General features: G+C 46.0%; 1 protein-coding gene and 1 long non-coding RNA gene across 3 annotated transcripts in view; one reads left to right on the top strand and one right to left on the bottom strand.

Moving 5' to 3' along the window:
• Positions 1–22,995, bottom strand: part of LOC146049678 (uncharacterized) — a 210,366-nt gene that overhangs the window by 73,169 nt on the left and 114,202 nt on the right. The window lies entirely within an intron of this gene.
• EXOC3L4 (exocyst complex component 3 like 4) overlaps positions 1–22,995 on the top strand; it is an 85,392-nt gene that overhangs the window by 13,651 nt on the left and 48,746 nt on the right. For both annotated transcript variants that reach the window (XM_083167182.1, XM_083167183.1), the window contains exons 4-7: positions 2,731–2,848; positions 6,083–6,211; positions 9,575–9,675; positions 12,817–12,912. In XM_083167182.1, coding sequence (XP_083023308.1) covers positions 2,731–2,848; positions 6,083–6,211; positions 9,575–9,675; positions 12,817–12,912 — 444 coding nt within the window. The remainder of the gene's footprint in view (positions 1–2,730; positions 2,849–6,082; positions 6,212–9,574; positions 9,676–12,816; positions 12,913–22,995) is intronic.

Genomic DNA, 22,995 nt, shown 5'->3' with positions numbered 1-22,995 from the left:
AGAAGTGAGCCAGAGGAGAAGTGGCCCATGGCAACCAATCAGCCCCGAAGTAAAGTGCATAATATAAAATTATACAGAGCAGCTGATTGGTTGCCATGCCTTGTTTAGAATGCTCCTGTTCCGGACACCTGCCTCTCATACACCTATACCCAGCCATGCACCGGACACCTGCCTCATACACCTATACCCAGCCCTGCCCCGGACACCTGCCTCTCATTCACCTATACCCCGGCCCTGCCCCGGACACCTGCCCTGAATTCTCTAGCTTTTTATTTAGGCTCAGATTGTTCATGAATAGAGTATCTGACTGCAATGCCACAGGTGATGGGTACGAATCTGAAGTATGTCAGTATATTTACATTTAATAAAGGACAACGTGACTGAATAACAGAGCTCTCAAGTTAAGTTCATGAATGTTGTATTAGCGATGGAAGAGATGGAGGAAGGAGATGGGGCAGTCAGGAGATGTCTGACTTTTGGGGATTGTGGGTGGGGGTGGGCTTCAAAGTAAAGGTGTAGCATTACGGTTAATAAGAGAATGCATAATAGCTGAACTGTAAACCTCAACTTATAATTGCCATGCACCTGTGTGTTACTTTCATAAGCAGATAGAATTGACATAAATGTCAAAGTGAAAGCTGCATATACACCCCTCGCATTATAGCACAGTATATCCCAGTGCCAATGTACAACCTCTGTATTGGGGACACCTAGTGTTAACAGTGGGAAAGACTGCGCCCCAGAGTTTTGTGCGCTAGTTGTCACCCCTGAGAAAATGTAATAAATGTTGATGTGTCAAACCAGGTATATAATATGGATAATGAATATAAGGTCTTAGGAACTGCATTAAGTGCTTTTTCTATATCTGTGATCAAAGCACTAGGCCATTCAACATGTATTACCTACCACAGGGAGAAAAGTACATTTAGCAACGTGATACTGTATCTAAGGCACTGTATATTAAATAACCTTGAAAGCAGAGTTCCCCTATTGGTTAAGTGTCCCTCTGTGAGAGCATGCATGTCAAAGTGTAAACCCTGAATTGTCTCCATGGCAACAGAACTAACTACATCTTTGACAGTCTGACAAGCCGAGAGGATAATACAGCCGATGTGAAAATCAATTTGTTTAACACTGTAGACATTCCATTTACAGATAGGTTTTCTCAGGAATCCATACTGTTGTGTTACTCGGGAAATGTTTTCCAATATGGTGGGTCCATTCCCTGTATCAGTAACAAGATCTATACGCTGTATGAGATGCAGAGCTGCCATCCCCTTGTTGTCTGGTCCCCGGGCTAGAGTCATGCCAGTCCCCCCCTTATGGTGACCCTGATGAGTTGTATCATAAGGATGGCCAGAAAACCCATTGAAATCTGCAGGGACCATGCACCCCCCCCCCCCCCCCCCCCAAACACACACACACACACACACACACAGCTCCGGCTCCCCCAAGCCACTGCTTGGGCTGCAGCACCATTGTTACGCCACTGAGTCTGATGCTTCCTCTACTCCTGAGAAGTTTGGCATGTCATACACAAAGAAATAGAGGTGGGTCTTACATGGTCTAAAGGGGCACCTGGGGGGCTGCAGCCCATCTGCAGAAAAGAGATATAGTAGATGCAATTGGGGATATTTACTAAGAGGTGGGATTGCAGCAAATCTGCTGACAAATCACCCTTAAGAATAGAGATTGCTGTCCCCATTGGCCAGACCAAGGGCGCTACCATGCAAGTGGACATGGGTCACGGTGCAAGGGCATGCTGGCACTTGTGGGGGGTCCACGCAATAGTATGAACTGGCAGTCAATATTGGCATCAGGTAATGCTGCTAATACTGCTACATGGATACAGGACAAGCCCCAGTGATATCGGCACTAGTTCTAGGTATATCTAGGAGGGAAATTGGGGAATGCTGTATTTTGGACTCATAAACTATGGGATATGGGGCCAGATGCACTAAGCTTCAAAAGTGATAAAATGGAGAGTGATAAACAGCCAGCCATTGTTTATCAGCTCAATCAGCTCCTACCTGCCATGTTACAGACTGTGTTTGAAAAAAGTCAGGCAGGAGCTGATTGGCTGGCTGTTTATCACTCTCCATTTTATCACTTTTGAAGCTTAGTACATCTGGCCCATGGTCACTAGGTTGACCCTATTTAGGTCGACCTGCATTGGGTCATCCATTGAAGGTCAACAGGCCTTAGGTTGACACATGAATTAGGTTGACATGGCTAAAGTCAACAGGATTGGAAGATCGACACAAGCATTAGGTCGACAATGGGATGGTGGACATGAGTTTTTAAAAAAAAATTGAGATGACATGTGCCGACAGGCGGTATTTTATACCTTACCATCCACTACGGCGTGGTGGGAGAATAAAATAGTGAGCAAAGCACAGCGAGACACATGCCGGAAGCATGGCGAGCATATGGGGTACACTTTGTCTGTGTCTATGTCGACTACGTCGACATTCGAGACAAAAAAACCTGAAAAACTCATCTCAACCTTTTGAGTGTCGACCTTCCCATTTTCGACCTATTTCATCTGTCGACCTAAATTGGGTTGAACCAATGACCCATCTTCGAACCTATTGTCAAACCCTGGTGATGCCCATCGATTTGAATAGCCTGTTTTGACCAATTGACCCCATTATATCGTAAAAGCAAGCATTAGTGATTTGTGGTATTAAAACTATTATAATGACTCATTTTATTGGTTCTCTTATACAGTGATGATTTCATGGACAATCCTGAATTTCAACCAGAAATGAATTCTTCCAACCTCCCTCCCCTGTTAGCGGGAGAATGTCTACAGAATTTAAAAAGACGTTATAACGCTTCTCTGCAGGTAACATCATCATACGTATCTACGTTTTGAGTCTCCTGTCCTGGAGAAGCCCGGAGAGGAGACAATGCTGTCCACTTCAGGGGTCGATTATCACATTCACCGAGGGAGTGAGACTTGTCTCAGGAATCAGTGGTGGTTACCGCTGGAGATACAGACAGCCACATGCTCTTAGCCACAGGCGCGTCAGTATAATCTATGGCCAGCAGGGCTTCCGGATTAAGTCTTTGGGGACCCGGGTCACTTTAGACAGGGGGGCCCTCTCCCTCTTGTCATTACTGGCCACAAACTGCACGGGAGAATATTACACTGTCAGAACACAGAGTAACGGCAGTATAAACTTACAGTCCATAGGGTCGCTAAAATAGCAGATAACAGCAAGTGACAATATTAGCAGCAAATCTGGCATGTAGATCATACATATGTATAATGTCACTGACTAGGTCACATAAACTAGGAGGCAAGTTCAAATGTAAAGCAGCCCATACACGCTGCGATGCCGGGCTGTGCGTTCTGTGCTTTGAGGTGCGCGCTCCCGCGGCACCTCATCGCACAGTACAAAAAGTATGTGCTTGCACAGGCAATGCAATGCAATGTGATCCCTGCTATTGAAGCCCACAATGCACGCCCGCATCGGGACGTGTATGGGCTGCTTAAGGGTGTGTGATAATGCAAAGATAGGAACATTGTGCTAAGAGAGTACATGTAAACTTCAAAGTTGCTGAAGAGTACAAGAAACACAATGGGTAAGCGTGCTAGTCAGAACATCTGGATTATCAGAGAGTTGTACCCATAATATATGTGGTCTACAACTGGAGGTGGTCAAAAATTATGAAAAATTAGGAAAAAATAGTGAAAAATTATGTGGGAGAGTACGTACAAATTTGCTGGTAATAGAGGTAAGATAATCTGAAAGTTCTAATGGGGAAGAGGCTAGGGCTAAATAAGGGGCTAGGGTTAAATGATCAATGGTCAATGGAGGAATATATATATATATATATATATATATATATACATACATATACACACACACACACACACGACATGAAGAGCCTGTATTTGTCCCTCTGTTCCTTGCTCTGTAGGAGACCTCACAGGCTCAGTACTGCCTCTGATTGAAAACCCTCCCATGATGAGGCTGCGGCTGCTGTCCTCCATGGGCCTGATAAGCATGTGATGAGCTCCACCAATCAGAGCTCAGCACTAGCCTCTCAGCCTCTGACCTCTTTTGCAAAGTCAGCTCCCAGTAATGCATTGCAGACGTGTACACTCATTAATCATTGTCACATCGGCAGATAGGTGAAGTTGCAGCACACCCCACTCCCATGCACAAAACCTTTAGCTAAAAAAAAACCCACAAGGGGGCCCCCTAGATAGAGGGGAGCCCAGGGGTACTGACCCCCTTGAGCCCCCCCCCCTCCCTTTAATCTGTCACCTCGGGGTGTGCAACGGGTGGGTGAAAACGTACCACGAGCCGGTGCAGGCAGAGGTGGCCATTGGCACCCTTCCAACAACATTGCTCCAGGCCGCGGCCCTGTTAGCCTGCCCCTTGAGTCACTCCTGCCTGACATCAGTTGCAGATTATCACGTTTGCTCAGACAAATTTCTTTGTTTCTACCCTCATTATTTTTGGTATCCATCTTGGATTGACATCCTGACCAAAAGGAGAGAAGAAACAGAATACTTCGGTGTTTCCTGACAGCGCACTATTGTCCACCATTTGTGTATTTTGTGCTTGTTTGGATCTGGGGGTGGTATCCCAGGGTGGTACAAGGTGCAGCAGCCAGGTTTGGCACGGCTACTTTCATAAAAATTGTTTTTTTGTGCATTTGTGTTTTACCATTTGTGAAAGTTACCTGCAGCCGAAATGTTCGCCCATAGGGGCCGTAGAGATGTACTAGCCAAAGATATCTTTGGGAGTGATGAGTATTGCGAAGTAATAGATGAAAATCTTGATGAAGCAATGTTCAAGTTGGAAAAAGCACTGTTTAAGGAGGGACGTCTATGGTGGGAGATTTTCTCATTAGAAAAATACAGCTCAGAAAAGATCATCCCTAGGGGATTGAGAATAGACAAGACTCCCTCTTTCAACAGTGAATCTGAAGAATTTAAAAATGATTGGTTTAAAATTCTTGATACTTGTTCCTTTAAACTAATGGAATTGATCATTGAATACAAGAAGGAAGAATTAAAGAAAAACAGTGAGGTAGTAACTGTGTATAAAACATTGGTAGATCCCCACTCTGCCACCAAAGAGTTTAAGGAGCATGAAGAGAGTATCACTCATAAAATAGAAAAGAATGAGAAAGAATTAAGACTAAAGAAAAAGAAAAAATACTTCAGGGATAAAGAAGACTATAAGTCAGGCTCCCAATATAACTACAAAAACAAACCTAAGATATCACAAATAAGAGGAGAACCGACTCCAGGAACACCAAAACAAACACCCAGGTTTAATAGGAAACCTAGTACTAATTTCAGACCCCAACGGAGGAAGAATCAAGAAACAAAACAAAACGATGAGCAGACCCATTATCCCCATAACAGGAATAATTCGGGACAATATGGTAGATATAAGAAACCTACTTATAAAAGTACCCATCTCCAAAATACTTATAGAGAGTCAGGGAATGTAGAAAAAAATTTCTTCACCCCACAAAGAAGGAGGCAAAATACATTTGAGGTACCTAATAGAAATTGGAGGCCCCAAAATAGATTCGAACCCTTAAGGGGACAGGAGGAGAATCACCACCATTTTTTGGGACAGGAACAACACCAAAGAACAATACATTAGTACCCACTAAAGTGCAAACCAATAGAAAGAGAGGTAAAAGAGGTTCAGGTAAATCTGAAACAGCGAAAATAAACAAAAAATCTAAAAGGTCTAAAAAAAGTAGCAAGTTAGTCCCCACCGAAAAGGTAAACGAGGAATTAAAGGAGATAAGTAAAAATAAAATCTTTAACTTAAGTAAATATCAACCTAATGAGGATGAGATAAGAGTTTTAGAACGAGGCCTAAAATCTTTGTTTCTACCCTCATTATTTTTGATATCCATCTTGGATTGACATCATGACCAAAAGGAGAGAAGAAACAGAATACTTCGGTTTTTCCTGACAGCGCACTATTGTCCACCATTTGTGTATTTTGTGCCATTTTTTACATTGTTTGTTAGATAATACAATGGGACAATTTCTGATATTTCATGACTCTTTATTATGTTTAATCTCTTTATTAAGGAGACAATCAAAAAATATTTCAACAACGTAATTGCTATAGAGAAAATGATATGGGAAGCAGCATGTGACCCCGAGGAAGACATTCTAAAGGACGGTGGTCACCTGAGAATTTATATAGACGTGGAAGAGGTTAGTGAGATGTAACTGTTCATAGGCCCTTAACTCTCTCTGCACATGTTACATCTGCCCCACGTGCAGTGCACATGGTTTTGACTATTTTGAGAACAAATTTGTACTGCGATTAGATCTGAATAAGGGTCATAAGTGCAAAGTTAGAGGCCACATTTTGCCAATCCCAATTCCACCACAGTACCAAATAGCTGGATCTATCTAGTTTGACCGAATCACAGCTCCTCTACAGATTGGCATAAATTCGTCCCAGTTGCCTGGAGGCAAGATAAATATTGATGCCCCCCCCCCACACACACCTTATATAAATATATGTTATGTATATTATGTATAAAATAAAGAGAGTGTAACGTCTATGGTCCTGCTAGGAGGGGAGTCAGCCACATAACCGTTATCAACGGTTATTTCAATTAAGTGATTCAAACTTTCAGGGGAAGAGAGGTGCCCCCTTGGGAGCAGGAGCCCAGTGGCAGATGGCGCCATTGCCCTCCCAGAGTTCTGCCTCAACCTCTACATAACCCACGTGTAAAAGTACACATTCTCTTTCTACACTCACACATCCCACTGACCCCAGATAGACTTTACTGTGTGACTGAATCTAGGGTTGTTGCAATGCGCTAAGCATTTTTGTCGACCTTTTTTGATGTGTTGACCAATAGTGTCCGACCGATTGACTGGCGACTTAATTACGGTCTACATAATGATCCACACCCAGGCAAAGCCATGCCTAGCAAATGCCGTTTAAAAAAAATCTGATTTCCCCCACGCATTCCGCACCTCAGGCGGACTCGGACGCTATGACATTCGTCCTTTGTTGTAACTGAAGCAGTCTTTGAATATTTGGTAACAGAAGCTCATTGTGTGCCTCCGCAGGTTTGGTTCAGTACAAATATTTTGTCATCTACCTAATAAAGGAGAGCAACCTATTGTTATTGGGACTCGTGTATATGATTTGAGCTTTTGCAGCCTTTCCTTGGCACAGCCCGATAGATGGGATTTTGAAACTGCAATTTCAGATCAATTTGCATTTCAATGGATGGTACATAGGATTTATCATAGCAGATATACAGTACAGGTACTGCAAAGGGCTTTAATTGTTGGAGGATAGAAAAAATATAGTCTAGATGTTTAATTATATGGCAGCAGAGGCAATTAACCCCTTCTGACTGGCAGAAGATTTAAGAAACCACTAAATCTAAAGTGCAAGTGGCTTCCTTTTTAACCCTTGGTGTGCCAAGTGAATTTGTCAGTATACAGTAGGTGTGAAAATTGCCCAAGTAAACCTTTTTATTTATCAGAATAACCTGTAATGTTTATTGTATATAGGAATTAGAATCTTTGGTACTTATATGTTAGTTGGGCGCCCACTATAGTTAGTACGCTCATACCCCCACTATCCATGTCGGCATGGAGTTGATTTCATATAGTGTAGCGAGTGCAGCGAGCCACCGTGCCCGAAGCGTGGCAAGTGGACGCGTAAAACTAAGCAAATAGCTTAGTGGGCGCCCAACTAACATATAAGTACCAAATCTTTTTTTAACATCACATTTTTTTTATTTCAATTTAGGTACTTATGTATTAGCAGGGCGCCCACTAAGCTATTTGGCACAAAAAGGGCTATAAGATGCGATGTGCAATGCAATTTCAGTACACTACCATACGTATGCTAATTGGGCGCCCTGCTAATACATAAGTACCTGAAATTGTATAACAAATGTGCAGGACGCTGGCAATTTTAGTGGCTGTTTTGTGCATCGCTCACAGAGATGTTGGCCCTCAAATGTAAAAAATATTGCTTACAATTTTACAGGATGTGTTTATTTTTGTGAACTTTCCAGAAGTAACATTTTATAATATAGAGGAGTGAAACTGTTCCACACAATATACCCCAAATTACCCAGCAGATCCATATTATCCGAATTTAGCTGTAGGATATCCATTTTTGGCTTTAAGGGCGAGATGTACTAACTAAGCTTTGATAAAATGGAGAGCGATAAACCACCAACCAATCAGCTGCTATCTTTCATTTTTCAAACCCAGTCTGTGTCAAGGCAGTTAGGAGCTGGTTGGCTGTCTGTTTATCACCTCCACTTTAGCACTTTTAAAGCTTAGTACATCTAGAGTGACCAACCGTCCCGGTTTGGCCGGGACTGTCCTGATTTAGACCTCCTAAATCCCGCATCCCGGCAAAACCCGGACGCAGAAAGTCCCGTTTTAACTAAATTGTTGGTGTTGTTGCCTGGTGACGTGCCGGGCAGCTCGCTGCTCTATCCGGCCGCACAGCATTAGACTTGGAGTGTGGGAGGAGAAGCTGTTACGCGGTGTGCGTCACCGCCTCCCCATCATTGGTTAGTTCGGCCGCCGCGTGACCGCGTCCCCTCCCACTCTCCCAGTAATGCTGTGCAGCCAGCCAGGGGCGGGTGCGGTCAGGTAGCATTGCTGTGAGCACGGCGCCGGCACCACGCTAATGACCTGCTGCTGCCTGTGCTTGACTGAAGGAGGAAGGTGAAGGTGGTGACCCGACGGCTGCTGGAGGCTGGAGCCTGCGAGTCGACTCTGCGACTCTCTGAGACGGTCGTCAGTCTGCTCTGCGTCTGCAACGGTGTGCTGCTGAGTGTGATATGCGGCCGGGTGAGTCACTCTGTGGGGGGGAGGGAGGGAGGGGGGGGGGGTTGTCGAGCCCGCGACCCCCTGTCCCGGGTTGGCCCTATGGAAAGTTGGTCACCCTAAGTACATCTTACCCTAAATGTCCTGTGGGGAGCGATGTTGAGTGTCTGCGCATGCGCATTTATGAGTGTGCATGGTGTGAGTGTGCATGGTGAACTGCTAATATGCCGTCCCGTTCGCACCTAGCAGTACGGGCGGGGGCTGCGGCGAAGGGGTCGCGCCCATGGGAACGCCCAGCGTTTCATAAAAACGCTGGACATTCCCATATAAATGTGCCTGTGATGGGCAGGCAGCTGACGTCAGCGGACAATTTTCAGATTTGCATGTGGACCAGAATAAGATCCCATGTCCAATATAGGACTGTATAACCTTAATTGTGCATGCTCTTCAATCAGTGTCAATGTGATTCTTTGGGAGTAAAATTATCCATCTCATCTGATTAGATTACTGATTGATTTGGATACAGCAATCTTCCTCATATGAATAATACTTGGTTAGATACACTCTAACTTTGGGGCGGAGTAATCTGCAGTCACATGACCACTGCTGTGCCAGCTCCTGACGTCCGTATGTATTAGCCATCCCGGTGCAATCAGCCAAACACTTACTGTACCTGGCAATAGAGGCTTTCTATGCAGAGTTTTGTGCAAGTGTTTTCCAGCGTGTGTGGCGCTAACGACACGGTGTCTCTCGTAGATGATCGGAGAACATGTCAGAGAATCGGCTAAGCTTTCTGAAGAATTGGAGACCTCATCATTTAAGGCTTGCGTAGAAGAACTGGGGGCATTTGCAGTAAGGTTTGTGCCTAGGTTTATTGATATATCTATGGGCATTTGTAGCGCACAGTAGGAGGTTCTATCGTTTGCAAGGTGATTGACATGCAGGGGGCGTGGGGGGGTGGTAATAGTCCATTTAATAGGAGTGCTGAGAAATACACTGGGAGTGACAAGGAAAACGCAGGAGTGCCGCCTGTTAGAGGAGCGTTTGTGACATCAGCAGCTGCCCGGATGTGCCTGTATTAATCACAGCCGACGAGTTAAGTCCAGGGCTGCACGGCATCTGCGAAGACTGGTGCCCAGTGCATACCTCCCAACTTCTGACGTCCCTGAGGCGGAACGTAGCTGCTGCGCGCCCTAGGCGCGCCGAAAATTTCAGGGGCATGGCCTAATTCCGGTGGGCATGGCCTATACTCGCGGCTCTCCCGAGAGGCCACGCCCCCATTTTGCCGCTATGGGGCATGACCCAGAGGCTCTGTGAGCCTCTTGCCATGCCCCCAGCCCCCTGGCTGCGGGAATAGATGCTGTGCGCATGCGCACAGCGTTTATTCCCCGCTGCTTAGCAGCCGACAGGGGGGACTCCCAACAGCCCCCCCCCCTCACCGCGGGACACTGCCGGCCGCGGGAGGGACAGCGGGACAGGCCCTGATAATCGGGACTGTTGGGAGGTATGCCAGTGTAAAAATCATCCGATGGAGAGCGGCTTCTGAAAGGATTTGGAGATGTTCGTACGGGTGCGAATTCATGTGCAGCCATACACATCCATCCGTGCAGCGAGCGCATTAATTCCCAAGATGGGATTTCACTGAAGTGAGGCAGCCTTTTAACTGACAACTGGCCTTGCGAATTTGCACCCATGCAATCAGGTCTGAATCGGGCCCATAGTTTTAAATTCACTGAAGATTTGTAGAGCAGTGGCAGACCCAAATGTTTGGGACCCCAAATCTTGAATGTTTATGGGGGGCCCCTTTGCAACCACACACAATAGGGCAACATCCAACAAGGTCCAGATGTCTCTCTCTCACTGCCGCCTTCCTAGGCCGGGCCCTCTCAGGCGCCGCCATTCCTGGGAATGTCACACACAGAAGTTCGGAAGAGTGTCGTGAATTGAGCTGCCCGAGGCCTGGGACAGCTGTACCCACAGCACCCCCCTATTGGTGGCCCTGGCGCCGCCATTTGTTCATCAGGAGCTGTACAGGTCACTGAGGCAGTAGAATATATAACATCAGCGGATTCCAATGTTTGAAGTGATCCTCTTTAAAGTACTGTATAACATTCATATCATAACTTTAAGATTATGTTAATGTTAAAGGATAATTCCAAAAGGAAAAATGCCTTTTTTCAATTACTGTAGTGTAGATATGAGATATGTGAGATATGCTTAACAAGAAAATGCCGCTGTGACTGTCCTGCGCACCGCTAACGGGGACGTCCCACAGTGACTGTTACAGTCCAGAGCAGAAGACCGTCTAAGTAACTGTGGAACCCCTCCTTTGTGTATTTGATCACATAAGAAAGTACGGCACTTGTTTCCTAGCACGGCCACAACGATCATAATCGCGGTCATCGGGGGTAAAATCGGGGCCATCGCGGCCGCTAAAAAATCGGGTGCGATGGGCCAGACGCGATGCCCGCTATTTCCCCATAGAGAACAATGTTAAATGCCTCAATTTACCCGCGATGACCACGATTTCCCATAGGAAACAATGTGAAATGCCTCAATTTAGCCAAATTATCATAGGAACAATAGTAAATGGGCCAAAAACACCCCTGAACATTGAAATGTCCCCCCAAAAGTAGTTGATGTCACCCCGCCATCAACGTGAACCCGAAGCGTGGCAAGCGCAGCGAGCCCGCAAGGGGCGGCGGTACGCGTCCTCCGACCTTTTCATGCCCTACTATCCACTAGGGCGTGGAGTGAGAATAGAATAGTGTGGCGAGTGCAGCGAGCCACCGAGCCCGAAGCGTGGCGAGCGCAGCGAGCCCCGCGAATACCTTCACAGTTATACGCGTCCCCTCGCGGGCTTCCCAGGTGTCCATGGCGACACGGACACCTGGGAAGCCCGCGAAGGGACGCGTTTACCTGTGAAGGTATCCGCGTCCGCTCGCCACGCTTCGGGCTCGGTGGCTCGCTGCGCTCGCCACACTATTCTATTCTCACTCCACGCCCTAGTGGATAGTAGGGCATGAAAAGGTCGGAGGACGCGTACCGCCACCCCTCGCGGGCTCGCTGCGCTCACCACGCTTCGGGTTCACGTTGATGGCGGGGTGGCGTCAACTACTTTTGGGGGGACATTTCAATGTTCAGGGGTGTTTTTGGGCCATTTACTATTGTTCCTATGCTGATTTGGGTAAATTCATCCATTTAACATTGTTTCCTATGGGAAATCGTGGTCATCGCGGGTAAATTGAGGCATTTAACATTGTTCCCTATGGGGAAATCGGGGCATCGCGTCTGGACCATTTAAGCATTTTTAGGTGCACACGACACGACCGACCCGATTTTTCACTGTTTTCAATGCATTTCAATGGAAAAATCGGGGGCATTGCGTCGGTCGCGTCGCAGGCCACTCAAATTACCCCCGATGGCCAAGATTTGTGGCCGTGCTAGGAAACAAGTACCGAAAGTACTATGGGACTTATTCAGACCTGTTTGCTAGGCTGCGTATACTGGCAGTCTAGAGAACAGGTCAGCGCCGCCCGCCACTCCTCCACACATACTTCCTGCCTTCAGGCCCGCATCCACATGCACAAGCTCCATCTGTCTGTCTCCCCTCTCCCATAGATAGTAAGCTCCTAGGAGTAGGGTTCTCCTCCCTCCTGTTCTCACAGCCCTTTAGCATGTCATTGACAGTCTTTACCTACTCGGTGGCAATTTATCCTGGGATTCCCACTCGTAGCCGTTCGTCTCTTCCGGCGGCTATTTGCGCCTCATATTATTGGTCCTGCCTCGCTCTTGTTGCTTTCCAGCTGTATTGTGAACAAATAATCATGGTGCTAATTGTAACTTGTCCTCTGTTTAAGTTTTGCTGACTGTAACGTAATGATCTGTGTACCCGGTTCGGTCCTCCTGTTACCTGATGCACGGCGCTGTAGACCACTTGTGGCGCCTTATAAATACAATGTACTAATAATGATAGCCTTTATGTATGCCTTCCCCAGACTGCAGGAAGCTTTCCAAGAATGGGCCGGAACTAAATTCACAGTTTTCTTCGTTCAATATTCCATCGTCTACATCACCAGTTTAACGAAACTCAGGTGAGTGAATGGAAAATAGATCACGCGCAAAACTGGTTGTTATAAAAGTAACCTAATCTGTCTAGTTTTGCTCAGTTACACCCGTTTTTATGAGGAAGTACATGAACGTGAGGGTCAAGATAGTTGTTGGGGTGCTCTCACGTGTTATTCCAGGAACGCCCCTTTAAATGCTCCCCAACACCATCAGCTCATGGTCATATGAAGAGTTTGACTTGTAACACGGTATGACCAACCCCTCACATTTTTCACTTTTCCACCGTGGAAATGCCTCCATCCTCCCTTACTGTGCTGCCCCTAGTGGATCATACCACCCAACATTGACCATGGTGACAAAAAAAACATAGCTCCAACTGTGGGGTAGAACCATCATATCTGGACAACGCCACCTTATGGCTGAATTTCAGAAGGCAGCACTGGCTCCCCATTGCCTGCAATGGGGACTATACCACTCCCACGAACTATAGCTGGCATGTAGGGTTACCAACTCATCCCTTTAATCCGGGACACATATTAATTACTCAGGTTCTGTGGCAGTTTAAAACCAGGTGAAAGCCAGCCACCGAACCTGTGTAATTAATATGTGTCCCGGATTAAAGGGATGAGTTGGTCACCCTACTGGCATGAGTGGTACAGGTTAAATTACTACTGTTTGAGAACTACTGTAAAGATCACATCATAACCCCTTTAGTGAGTGTTATAAGGGTTATGAGTCATTCCTCAATGTGGGGGGGCACTTATCATTTAATCTTTGTAGCTAATTCCCCGAAAATGGATTAGCCCCATTTTACCCTATGTGCTACTTACTGCAATACCGGCTGGACAGTGTGGTCAGCCGGGGGTCAGCACTACACTAACTGCATATGCGCAACCTCCCCAGAACCCAGCTTAGCACATCACACGAACAGGCTTTTCCCATAGCTGCCTACCCTCCTGCATTCTGCAGGAGACTCCCTAAAATAGAAGCAATCTCCCTCTCTCCCTCATTAGTCTAGCAATCTCCCTCATGTCACCTAGACCACATTACACTGTTACATTATTGGGAGAAAAAGGAATGAGAGACAGATACATTTACAGTGAATCATCAGCAGCATTTCCCAGCACTTTACCAAGTATAGTAGCTCTTACTAACTACTTTGGGGCTCATCTACATTTGGATATAAGTAATTTTACAAGATAACTTTCAGATGTAGCGGTACACACCCTCGCTTCTAGGTGCCACATTTACAATTTCTTTTCAAAATCTCTCCATGTATGGAACTAGACACGCCCCCTCAGTAGGGCACTGTGCAAAATTCTACTACCAACTATAATCTCCCTGAAACTAGTTTTCAAAAGTAGGAAAGTATGGCATTTCCGAGCCCTGTCCCTGCATGTGCAAGATCATACAGTACATATGGCCAAAAGGAACGCATATTACAATACAAACCTGGGCAGTAAGATTCCACCCAATCCTTCTTAAATGCATCCCTGGGGCCCTTATTGCCTCCACAGCTGGTGCTATTTATCAATTAGGTATATTGTCATAAATGTACGTTTAGTAAATGGAGAAAACAAAAATAACTATATTTCCTATATTGAAATGTTACAGTTATACCACCAGGTGGCGGAATCATACAATGAATGAAAAATAAATACTTTCAAACAGAAGATTATAAAATACTGAAAAACACACTTTTATTTGACTGTTGACCTTCCCATTGTGGACCTAATGCTTGTGTTGACTTTCCGACCTTAAGTGGTCGACCTTCATAGTGTTGACGATTGCATCCCCTGCAGAATAAGTTTGGCCAGCCATGTGACATCTCAAATGTGTACTGTATGGAATTCTTGCCTACTCTCTCAAATCTCCTACATTTGAGGAAGTCCTCCAGACTCCCTGGAGCCTTGCACGCTTAAGACTCCCCTACATATATACACAACTATGGACTCAATAAATATCAACCGCTTAACTGACGGAACATCAGAAACCGTTTAGCCTTAATAAGGGTTCTATTGAAGATGGAATGTTGCCCATAGCAACCAATCAGACTCTACTTCTTATTTATTTAGAACATGGTTAGAATAGATAGAATCTGGTTGCCCATAGCAACAGCCCATCTTCAATAGAACTCCCATCTTAGTCAATTTACCCTAATGAGTTTAATTTACTTTTCCCGTGCAAATCCGGGCAGTGATATGATCAGAGCTGTTTTTATCCACTATCCAAAACATTAGGTTCTAATTTAAGGCGGTCACCCAGACCCCCTTGCTGGGCTGCGAATTTGCCCGATCAATTATGGCTGACACCCTGCGGGCATTTGGGGGCATGTCGCTTGCGCTTTCTGGGTGTCCCCCGCCCGTTGGAAGAGCGGGCCGCTGACATCATCAGTGGCCTCCTTCTCCTTCTTCGGGGAAGATAGCATTGAATAGGACCCCGCCACTATTTCCCCCATCAGGAATAGCGGTGGGAGATTGAATACCCCCATAGGCTTCTCACCTAGGTTGCTCAGTAAGCACTCTATTTCCTAAAAGGTAGGGGGGTGTTGTCTTATGCGCACGCATACTACAACCAATTAGTTAGATCCAAAATATAATTCTCCACACATATGCCGCAAGTATATTTTACAGTTCCAATATTGTGGCAGTGCTATGTATCACATTATAAATGAGTTACCAATGGCCCTTAAAACTGTTCTGTATGATGGAGCTTAGCTTTGGTGAAGATCTGTCACAGGGTGAAGCTCCTGGTCTTACAATAAAATCTGTGTGACAAATACTTAATCACTTTTGGATAAAAGCTCCATCAGGTTTGTAACTAGGAACAGGCTGTATATTTGTATTACAAGGCTGCTATAGATGCCTTAAAACAGGCGGAAGTGGCTTTGTTCGCACATCTATGGACAAAATGGCCCTTATTCTGGTTCACTCGCAAAGGCAAATTCCTTCTCAAATGGACAAAACCATGCTGCACTGCAGGTGGGGCAGATTTAACTTGTGCAGAGAGAATTAGATTTGGGTGGGGTTTTACTTCAAAGCAAGATCTATATTGCAGTGTAAAAATAAAGCAGCCAGCTTTTTCCCTGCACAGAAACAAAATACCTCTATCAAAATACCTCAAATCTAACTGCACGTTACATATGCTAACCCCACCCCCCTCTACAGTGCACATGGTTTTGTCCATTTGAGAAAGAATTTGATAAGGGCCTATATTAGTTGTTGCTAATAGTTAGCAACATAGAAAGAGCGGTTTATGTGCACGATCTCCTGTTTTCCGACCATTACATGAGCCATCCAAATCAGAGCTTTCTTAACAGCATAGATCCTGCGCAAAGCAATGACCTGTGGCCCCTACCCACCCATTAATGGGGACAACTAAAGAAAAATCATAACATGCCCCTCCTCTGGTCTCTACACCTGCTGCCATACAGCGAATGGTTGTGAACACTCCGATATGTGGACAGCTCCAGCCATCCACTGCCTGGCGGTAGGCTGGAAGGCGGGAAGAAAAGGCTGCACTCTGATTGGTGGATATCTGCAGCCATCCACCAATCAGCATGCTAAACAGCCATTCACTATCTGCTTGCAGGCTGAGAGGCAGGTAGAGAAATCTTTCTGGCCACTCTGATTGTGTGACCACCACCCGCCCCTGCTCGAAGACCCCTAGAATTGTGGGGCCATGGGCATCTACCCACTGTGCCTTGATGGCCCTGATATAATGATATAGACTGTTAACAACAAAAGGTCGACACAAAAAGTTTGAAATGCACAAGGTTGACACAGCAAAAGGTCGACACGTGGAATGGTCATGATGGATATTTACATTTTTTGGGGTATCAATGTTGACCAATTAGTATACCACGTCCCAATTGACCTATAACTTGTGTTGACCTTTTGACCATGTCAACAATATGGCGTCGACATATATACTGTCGACATTGTCTCTCAGCCATCCGAATTTCAACAGAAACATATTGACAGTTTAGAATATCAACAACGAGACAATAATAATAATAATGAGTTAATATTTTGTTATATTAATGGTTTCTTGCAGGGTTCCTTTAGCACGGAATGATAGGAATGCATTACTGGGCAGCTGCCTCATTGTGTTTAGTTGATGATTGAGAATACATGAATTTCTGGCTCCTGGAAAACAGCAATTATACATTGTGATTGCCTACCTATTAATGGGGCAGTAATATACTGTTAGGCCAATCTTTATTTTCTAAGGTTTGGTGTACATTGATCCCTGATTGCTTTTTATATTGGAGGCACATAATCTATACAGCCAATGGGATAGGTCAGCGGCCTGAGACAGTCCAGTGTTTAAGGTTAAGTGATGCCCCCATTTGAGGGGTATCACTTTAGGTTTAGTGTTAGGGCACTTTCCTCTGCAGCCACCAGAACGGCTGCATTGCTGCACCATGAATTGTCAACATTTTTAGCATGTCAACAATTCACCAATATCAACATGCTCAATGTCGACATGCTGAAACATCTTAACATGTTACTTTTCGATATTATTACCATATCGATATTCCCATGTTGACATGATGTCAATATTCTATCCTACAAAATATACTGAAACCATGAGCAATATACAGTACCAGAGTTCTTTTCTTAATGTAATATTACTACTCAATATATCAATAGTCAAGTCTATTAGAAAATCTCCCCCTAGGAACATGTGACATTGGTATCTGGCTCAGGGCAGCACTAGAAAGTATGTTATAGCTGGCATGGCATGCCCAGTAACATCAGTCTCTGCCTGCATAATGCCATGCAGGTAGTACAGCCGGTATAAAGCACAATGATGATTCTATGAGTATACCATTCACCCCAGGCCAGAATACACTGCAATTAAAGTCTGCTTGGAGCTGTAGCAAGCAATCATGGTGAACCTTTTCAGGACCCCTTGACCAAACTGGTCCTCAAGATCTACCAACAGTCCATGTTTTCCAGGCCACCTTTTGATCGGAAGAATGTGTTGGTTATAAATGAATGCAGCACATGTTTGAAAATGTGATATATAGTAATGACTACACCTATGCACCAGCTGGGTGGTCTGGGAAATGTGACAGTAATGACTGCACCTGTGCACCAGCTAGGTGGTCTGGGAAATGTGACAGTTGGTAATGACTACACCTGTGCACCAGCAAGATGGTCTTGGAAATGTGACAGTTAGTAATGACTGCACATGTGCATGAGCTAGGTGGTCTGGGAAAATGTGACAGTTGGTAATGACTACACCTGTGCACCAGCTAGATGGTCTTGGAAATGTGACAGTTAGTAATGACTATGCCTGTGCATCAGCTAGGTGGTCTGGGAAATGTGACAGTAATGACTACACCCTTGCACCAGCTACAGTAGGTGGTCTGGGAAACACATGACAGTAATGACTGCACCTGGGCATCAGCTAGGTGGTCTGGGAAATGTGACAGCAATGACTACTCCTGTGCACCAGCAAGGTGGTCTGGGAAATGGGACAGTTAGTAATGACTACACCTTTGCATCAGCTAGGTGGTCTGGAAAAAATTTACAGTTAGTAATGACCATAGGCGAATCTAGAAATATGGTAATGGGTGGTCCCAGACTAGAGACAATGGATTTGCAATCTAGTCTAAAAGGGGTGTGGTGCCATTTCAGGGGTGTGGCTTAACAGGGGCAAGTCACTCCTCCATTTTTTCACCGCTGTGGGGGTATGTGCCATGTCCACAGATTCATTGGGATGCCCAGTGCCCAGCAATGGCTTTTCTTTAAAAAAAAAACCTGCTGTAATCTTTCCCAGTGCCCTGCCGCAGGGCACGGAGATAGATTACAGCTTTTTTTTTTTTTAAAGAAAAGCGGTACTTGTTTCCTAGCACGGCGCCCGTCGTGCTCGATCGCATACCTTAAGTTAAGGTAACTTAAGGTATGCGATCAACGCGATTTTCTGTTAATTACTGGGCTTTATCGCCGGCAATAAGAAAATCGCGTTGATCGCGTCCATCGCATGCCATTATAATGGCATGCGATGCGATCAACGCGATTTAACATAGGGAACAATGGGAAATGGGCCAATATGGCCCATTTCTCATTGTATATGCACCCTCATGGGTTTTAAGTATGTGAAATGTCCCCCATTGTTAACGCCAACCCGAAGCGTGGCGGCGCAGCGAGCCCGCAACCTTTTCATACCCCCACTATCCACGTCGGCGTGGAGTTGATTTTATAAAGTGTGGCGAGCGCAGCAAGCCACCGAGCCCGAAGCGCGGCGAGCGCAGCGATCCCCACAAGGGGACGCATATACCTGTGAAGTTATGCGCGTCCGCTCGCCACGCTTCGGGCTCGCCACACTTTATAAAATCAACTCCACACCGACGTGGATAGTGGGGGTATGAAAAGGTCGGAGGATGCGTACCGCTGCGCTCGCCATGCTTCGGGTTGGCGTCAATAGTGGGGTGGCGTTAAAAATGGGGGGACATTTCAGCCATGATGGGGGTATGCAATTAAATTTAGGGTTTCGGGGGCTTTTTACGTTGGGCACAATGTAAAATTGGGTCTCAGAAACCATTTTACATTGATTCCAATGTAAAAATCGCGTCAATGGTTGCATGCGATACGATCGACGCCATTTTTTCGGTCCCGATCCTTGCGATACAAATCGCAGGCGCCGTGCTAGGAAACAAGTACCATAAAAGCCATTGCTGGGCACTGGGAAAGATTACAGCCTTTTTTTTTAAATTAAAGCCATTGCTGGGCTGGCACTGGGCAGGGCGCTGGGCAAGAGGCATACCTCCCAACTGTCACGATTTTAGAGGGACAGTCCCGATTTTCGGGTCCTGTCCCGCTGTCCCACCCGCGGCAGGCATTGTCCCGCTGTGGGGGGGTGGCAGTTGGGAGACCCCCCCAATCTAGTAGAATAGACGCTGTGCGCATGCGCACAGCGTCTATTCTCGTATGAAAATGAGGTCGCGGCTAATTAGCATAAGCCGCGCCCTCATTTGCATACGCCCGCCCCCTTTTCGGCCACGCGAGTGTCCCTATTTCCTCAAGTCAAAAGTTGGGAGGTATGCAAGAGGTTTCACATTGCATAATAGAAATCACAGGCAGCATTGAGTCACTCTCACAGCTGCACGATGGGAGTCAGTGGGAGTTTGCCAATTCCTGTGTCCTGTGCTGGCCGGGCTGCTGCACCACACACACACGTGCACGCTAGTCCCCGCCGCAGCAGTACATGCAGGAGGGAGGGAGGATGGAGGAGGAGGAAGACAACGCCACCCAAGGTCACGTGGCGGCACACGCTCTGCAAAGGACCATGGGAGGAGCTGCGTGCAGCCCTCCCGGGTCCTGTGAGCATATTTATCATGTAAAATCCGGGCAGCTGTGGGCCATACTTGCCTACTTTTGAAAACTAGTTTCAGCGAGATTTTAGCTGCTAGTAGAATGCGCCTTGCCACCGAGAGGGTGTGTCTAACTTCACCTATGGTTGTAACTATTGCCATTAAGGAGTGTGACCTGCAGTGGCAGAAGAAAACTCTGACACAGCGAATGAGCCGAAATTCACATTTTGACGCACGGAATGAGCAAAAAAATCACATTCTGAGCCGAAATTCATGTTCTGACACAGGGAATTCTGTTATGCTGTTATTCTGCGTCTTCACAAGTGCAAGTTCATCCCAGATTCTGCCTGCGATGTGGAGCACAAAACTTCATAACAGGCAGCATCTGGGATGAACTTACAATTGTAAATACACCCCTCCCCCATCCCACTGCATAAAAGCATATACAAAAATAAATAAAAACTGTGGACTGTATAGAAACTCATCCCCCCCACATGCAGGGCATATATCCGCATTCTAATATTACTGTGCTTTGCAGCTGCCAGGATCCCCACTGTTGGGTCCAGCTTGGAGCTTCCCGCTGATACTTCACTGTGACTGCTGCCACTCCCCCACATTATATACACCCCCCCTCCCCCACATTATATACACACCCTACATTATATACACCCCCCCTCCCCCACATTATATACACACCCTACATTATATACACCCCCCTCCCCCACATTATATACACACCCTACATTATATACACCCCCCCTCCCCCACATTATATACACACCCCACTCCCCCACATTATATACACCCCCCCCCACGTTATATACACCCCCCCCCTCCCCCACATTATATACACCTCCCACATTATATATACACACACTCCACTCCCCCACATTATATACACACTCCACTCCCCCACATTATATACACACTCCACTCCCCCACATTATATACACACTCCTCATTATATACACTCCCCCACATTATATACACACTCCTCATTATATACACTCCTGCACATTATATACACACTCCACTCCCACATTATATACACACCCCACTCCCCCACATTATATACACCCCCCTCACCCACATTATATACACACCCCACTCCCCCAGTATACACAGCACTCACTTGTCTGTGTTGCTCCAGCCTGGAAGGTGCAGGGACCAGGCAGTGTGGTGAGGGATGCAGCTCACCGCAGGCTCAGTCAGAAGCAGCCATGAAGAGCAGGGAGAGCTGGCCTCACGGAGCTCAAAGACAGTGAGGTGGGTGGGGCCAGCCTCCAGGAAGAAGCAGAGCTCTGGCTGTTAGCTCTCTCCTCTCTCCTTCCGATGACTTCTTGTCGGCGGCAGCGTTACAGGTGACAGCAGCTCAGCCAAGCCTGCGGCGGGCACATTTAATAATTAAAGCTACAGGCACCGGGCAGTCTAATGGGTGGTCCGGTGCACCCCCGGACAACCCCTTAGATTCGCCTATGGTAATGACTACACCTGTGCACCAGCTAGGTAGTCTGGAAAATGTTACAATTAGTAATGACCATACTTGTGCACCAGTTAGTAATGACTACACCTGTGCACCAGCTAGGTAGTCTGGAAAATGTTACAGTTAGTAATGACCATACTTGTGCACCAGTCAGTAATGACTACACCTGTGCACCAGCTAGGTAGTCTGGAAAATGTTACAGTTCATAATGACTATACTTGTGCACCAGTTAGTATGACTACACCTGTGCACCAGCTAGGTGGTTTGGGAAATGTGGCAGTTAGTAATGACTGCACCTGTGCTCCAGCTAGGTGGTCTGGAAAATGTGGCAGTTAGTAATGACTGCACCTGTGCACCAGCTAGATGGTCTGGGACATGTGGCAATTAGTAATGACTGCACCTTTGCTCCAGCTAGGTGGTCTGGGAAATGTGACAGTTAGTAATGACTACACCTGTGCACCAGGTTGGCAGTATGGAAAATGTGGACTCATTGTCGATCTCAAGAACTGGTTTGGCCAGCCCAGTCATAAGGGCTACAGCCAGAACTGGGGTATTAATATCTCCAATAATTAAAATGTGCAGATAAAACAACTAAGATGCCTGTACAGTACGATTTTACTATTGTTATGGCTCATTTACAGTTTTCCCCAAGTGATATCTGCATTTACCTTCTTTCCCTTCCTTCCATTCATCAACTTACTGGTAGTGCATATTGCGCAGCTACTCGTGGCTAAATATCACAGTGGGATTACTCTGAGCTCACCAGGGAGGAAGGGCTGTACATTAAACTCCTTTTCCTATACATTCCAAGTTTAATAAGGAGAATAACTTCTCGTACACCGGCTGTGTTTTTTTCTGAGATGGAATTCCCTTTATGTAAATCAGCCACACGTTGCCATTGCTGCTGGAACAGATCCAGGCAGTTTCACTGCCTCTCTGAGGGAGTTCTTACTGGATCTGTGAAAACTCAATTAAAAGAAAATAAATTCAAAATAAAACGCTTGCATAACGCTTCCAGGAAATAATCCATTGTGCAGAGAATCACACACGTATCCTGACACAGAGCGGGATTATCCGTGTACAGATCCTGTGGTTTCCATTGGCAATAATAACCTGCTTAAACAGACACCAAGGGGGTTTGGGGCGTGGGGCCCCCTTGTACTGATGAGGTTGGGCGCATCATTTTACAACACTTTATTATCTAGCAATTTAAGCACTTGGTTTTTTTTGTTACCAACGTAACACTTATTATGGTACTCTTTACCTAGAACGGCGCCAGCGATTGAAATCGCGGTCGTCGGG

Source organism: Crinia signifera, chromosome 12 (genome assembly GCF_055691185.1).
Source record: "Crinia signifera chromosome 12, ASM5569118v1, whole genome shotgun sequence".
In the NCBI taxonomy this organism is placed as follows: Eukaryota; Metazoa; Chordata; class Amphibia; order Anura; family Myobatrachidae; genus Crinia; species Crinia signifera.
The sequence above is the reverse complement of the archived record's forward strand: the minus strand, read 5'-3'. Positions and strand labels throughout refer to the sequence as shown.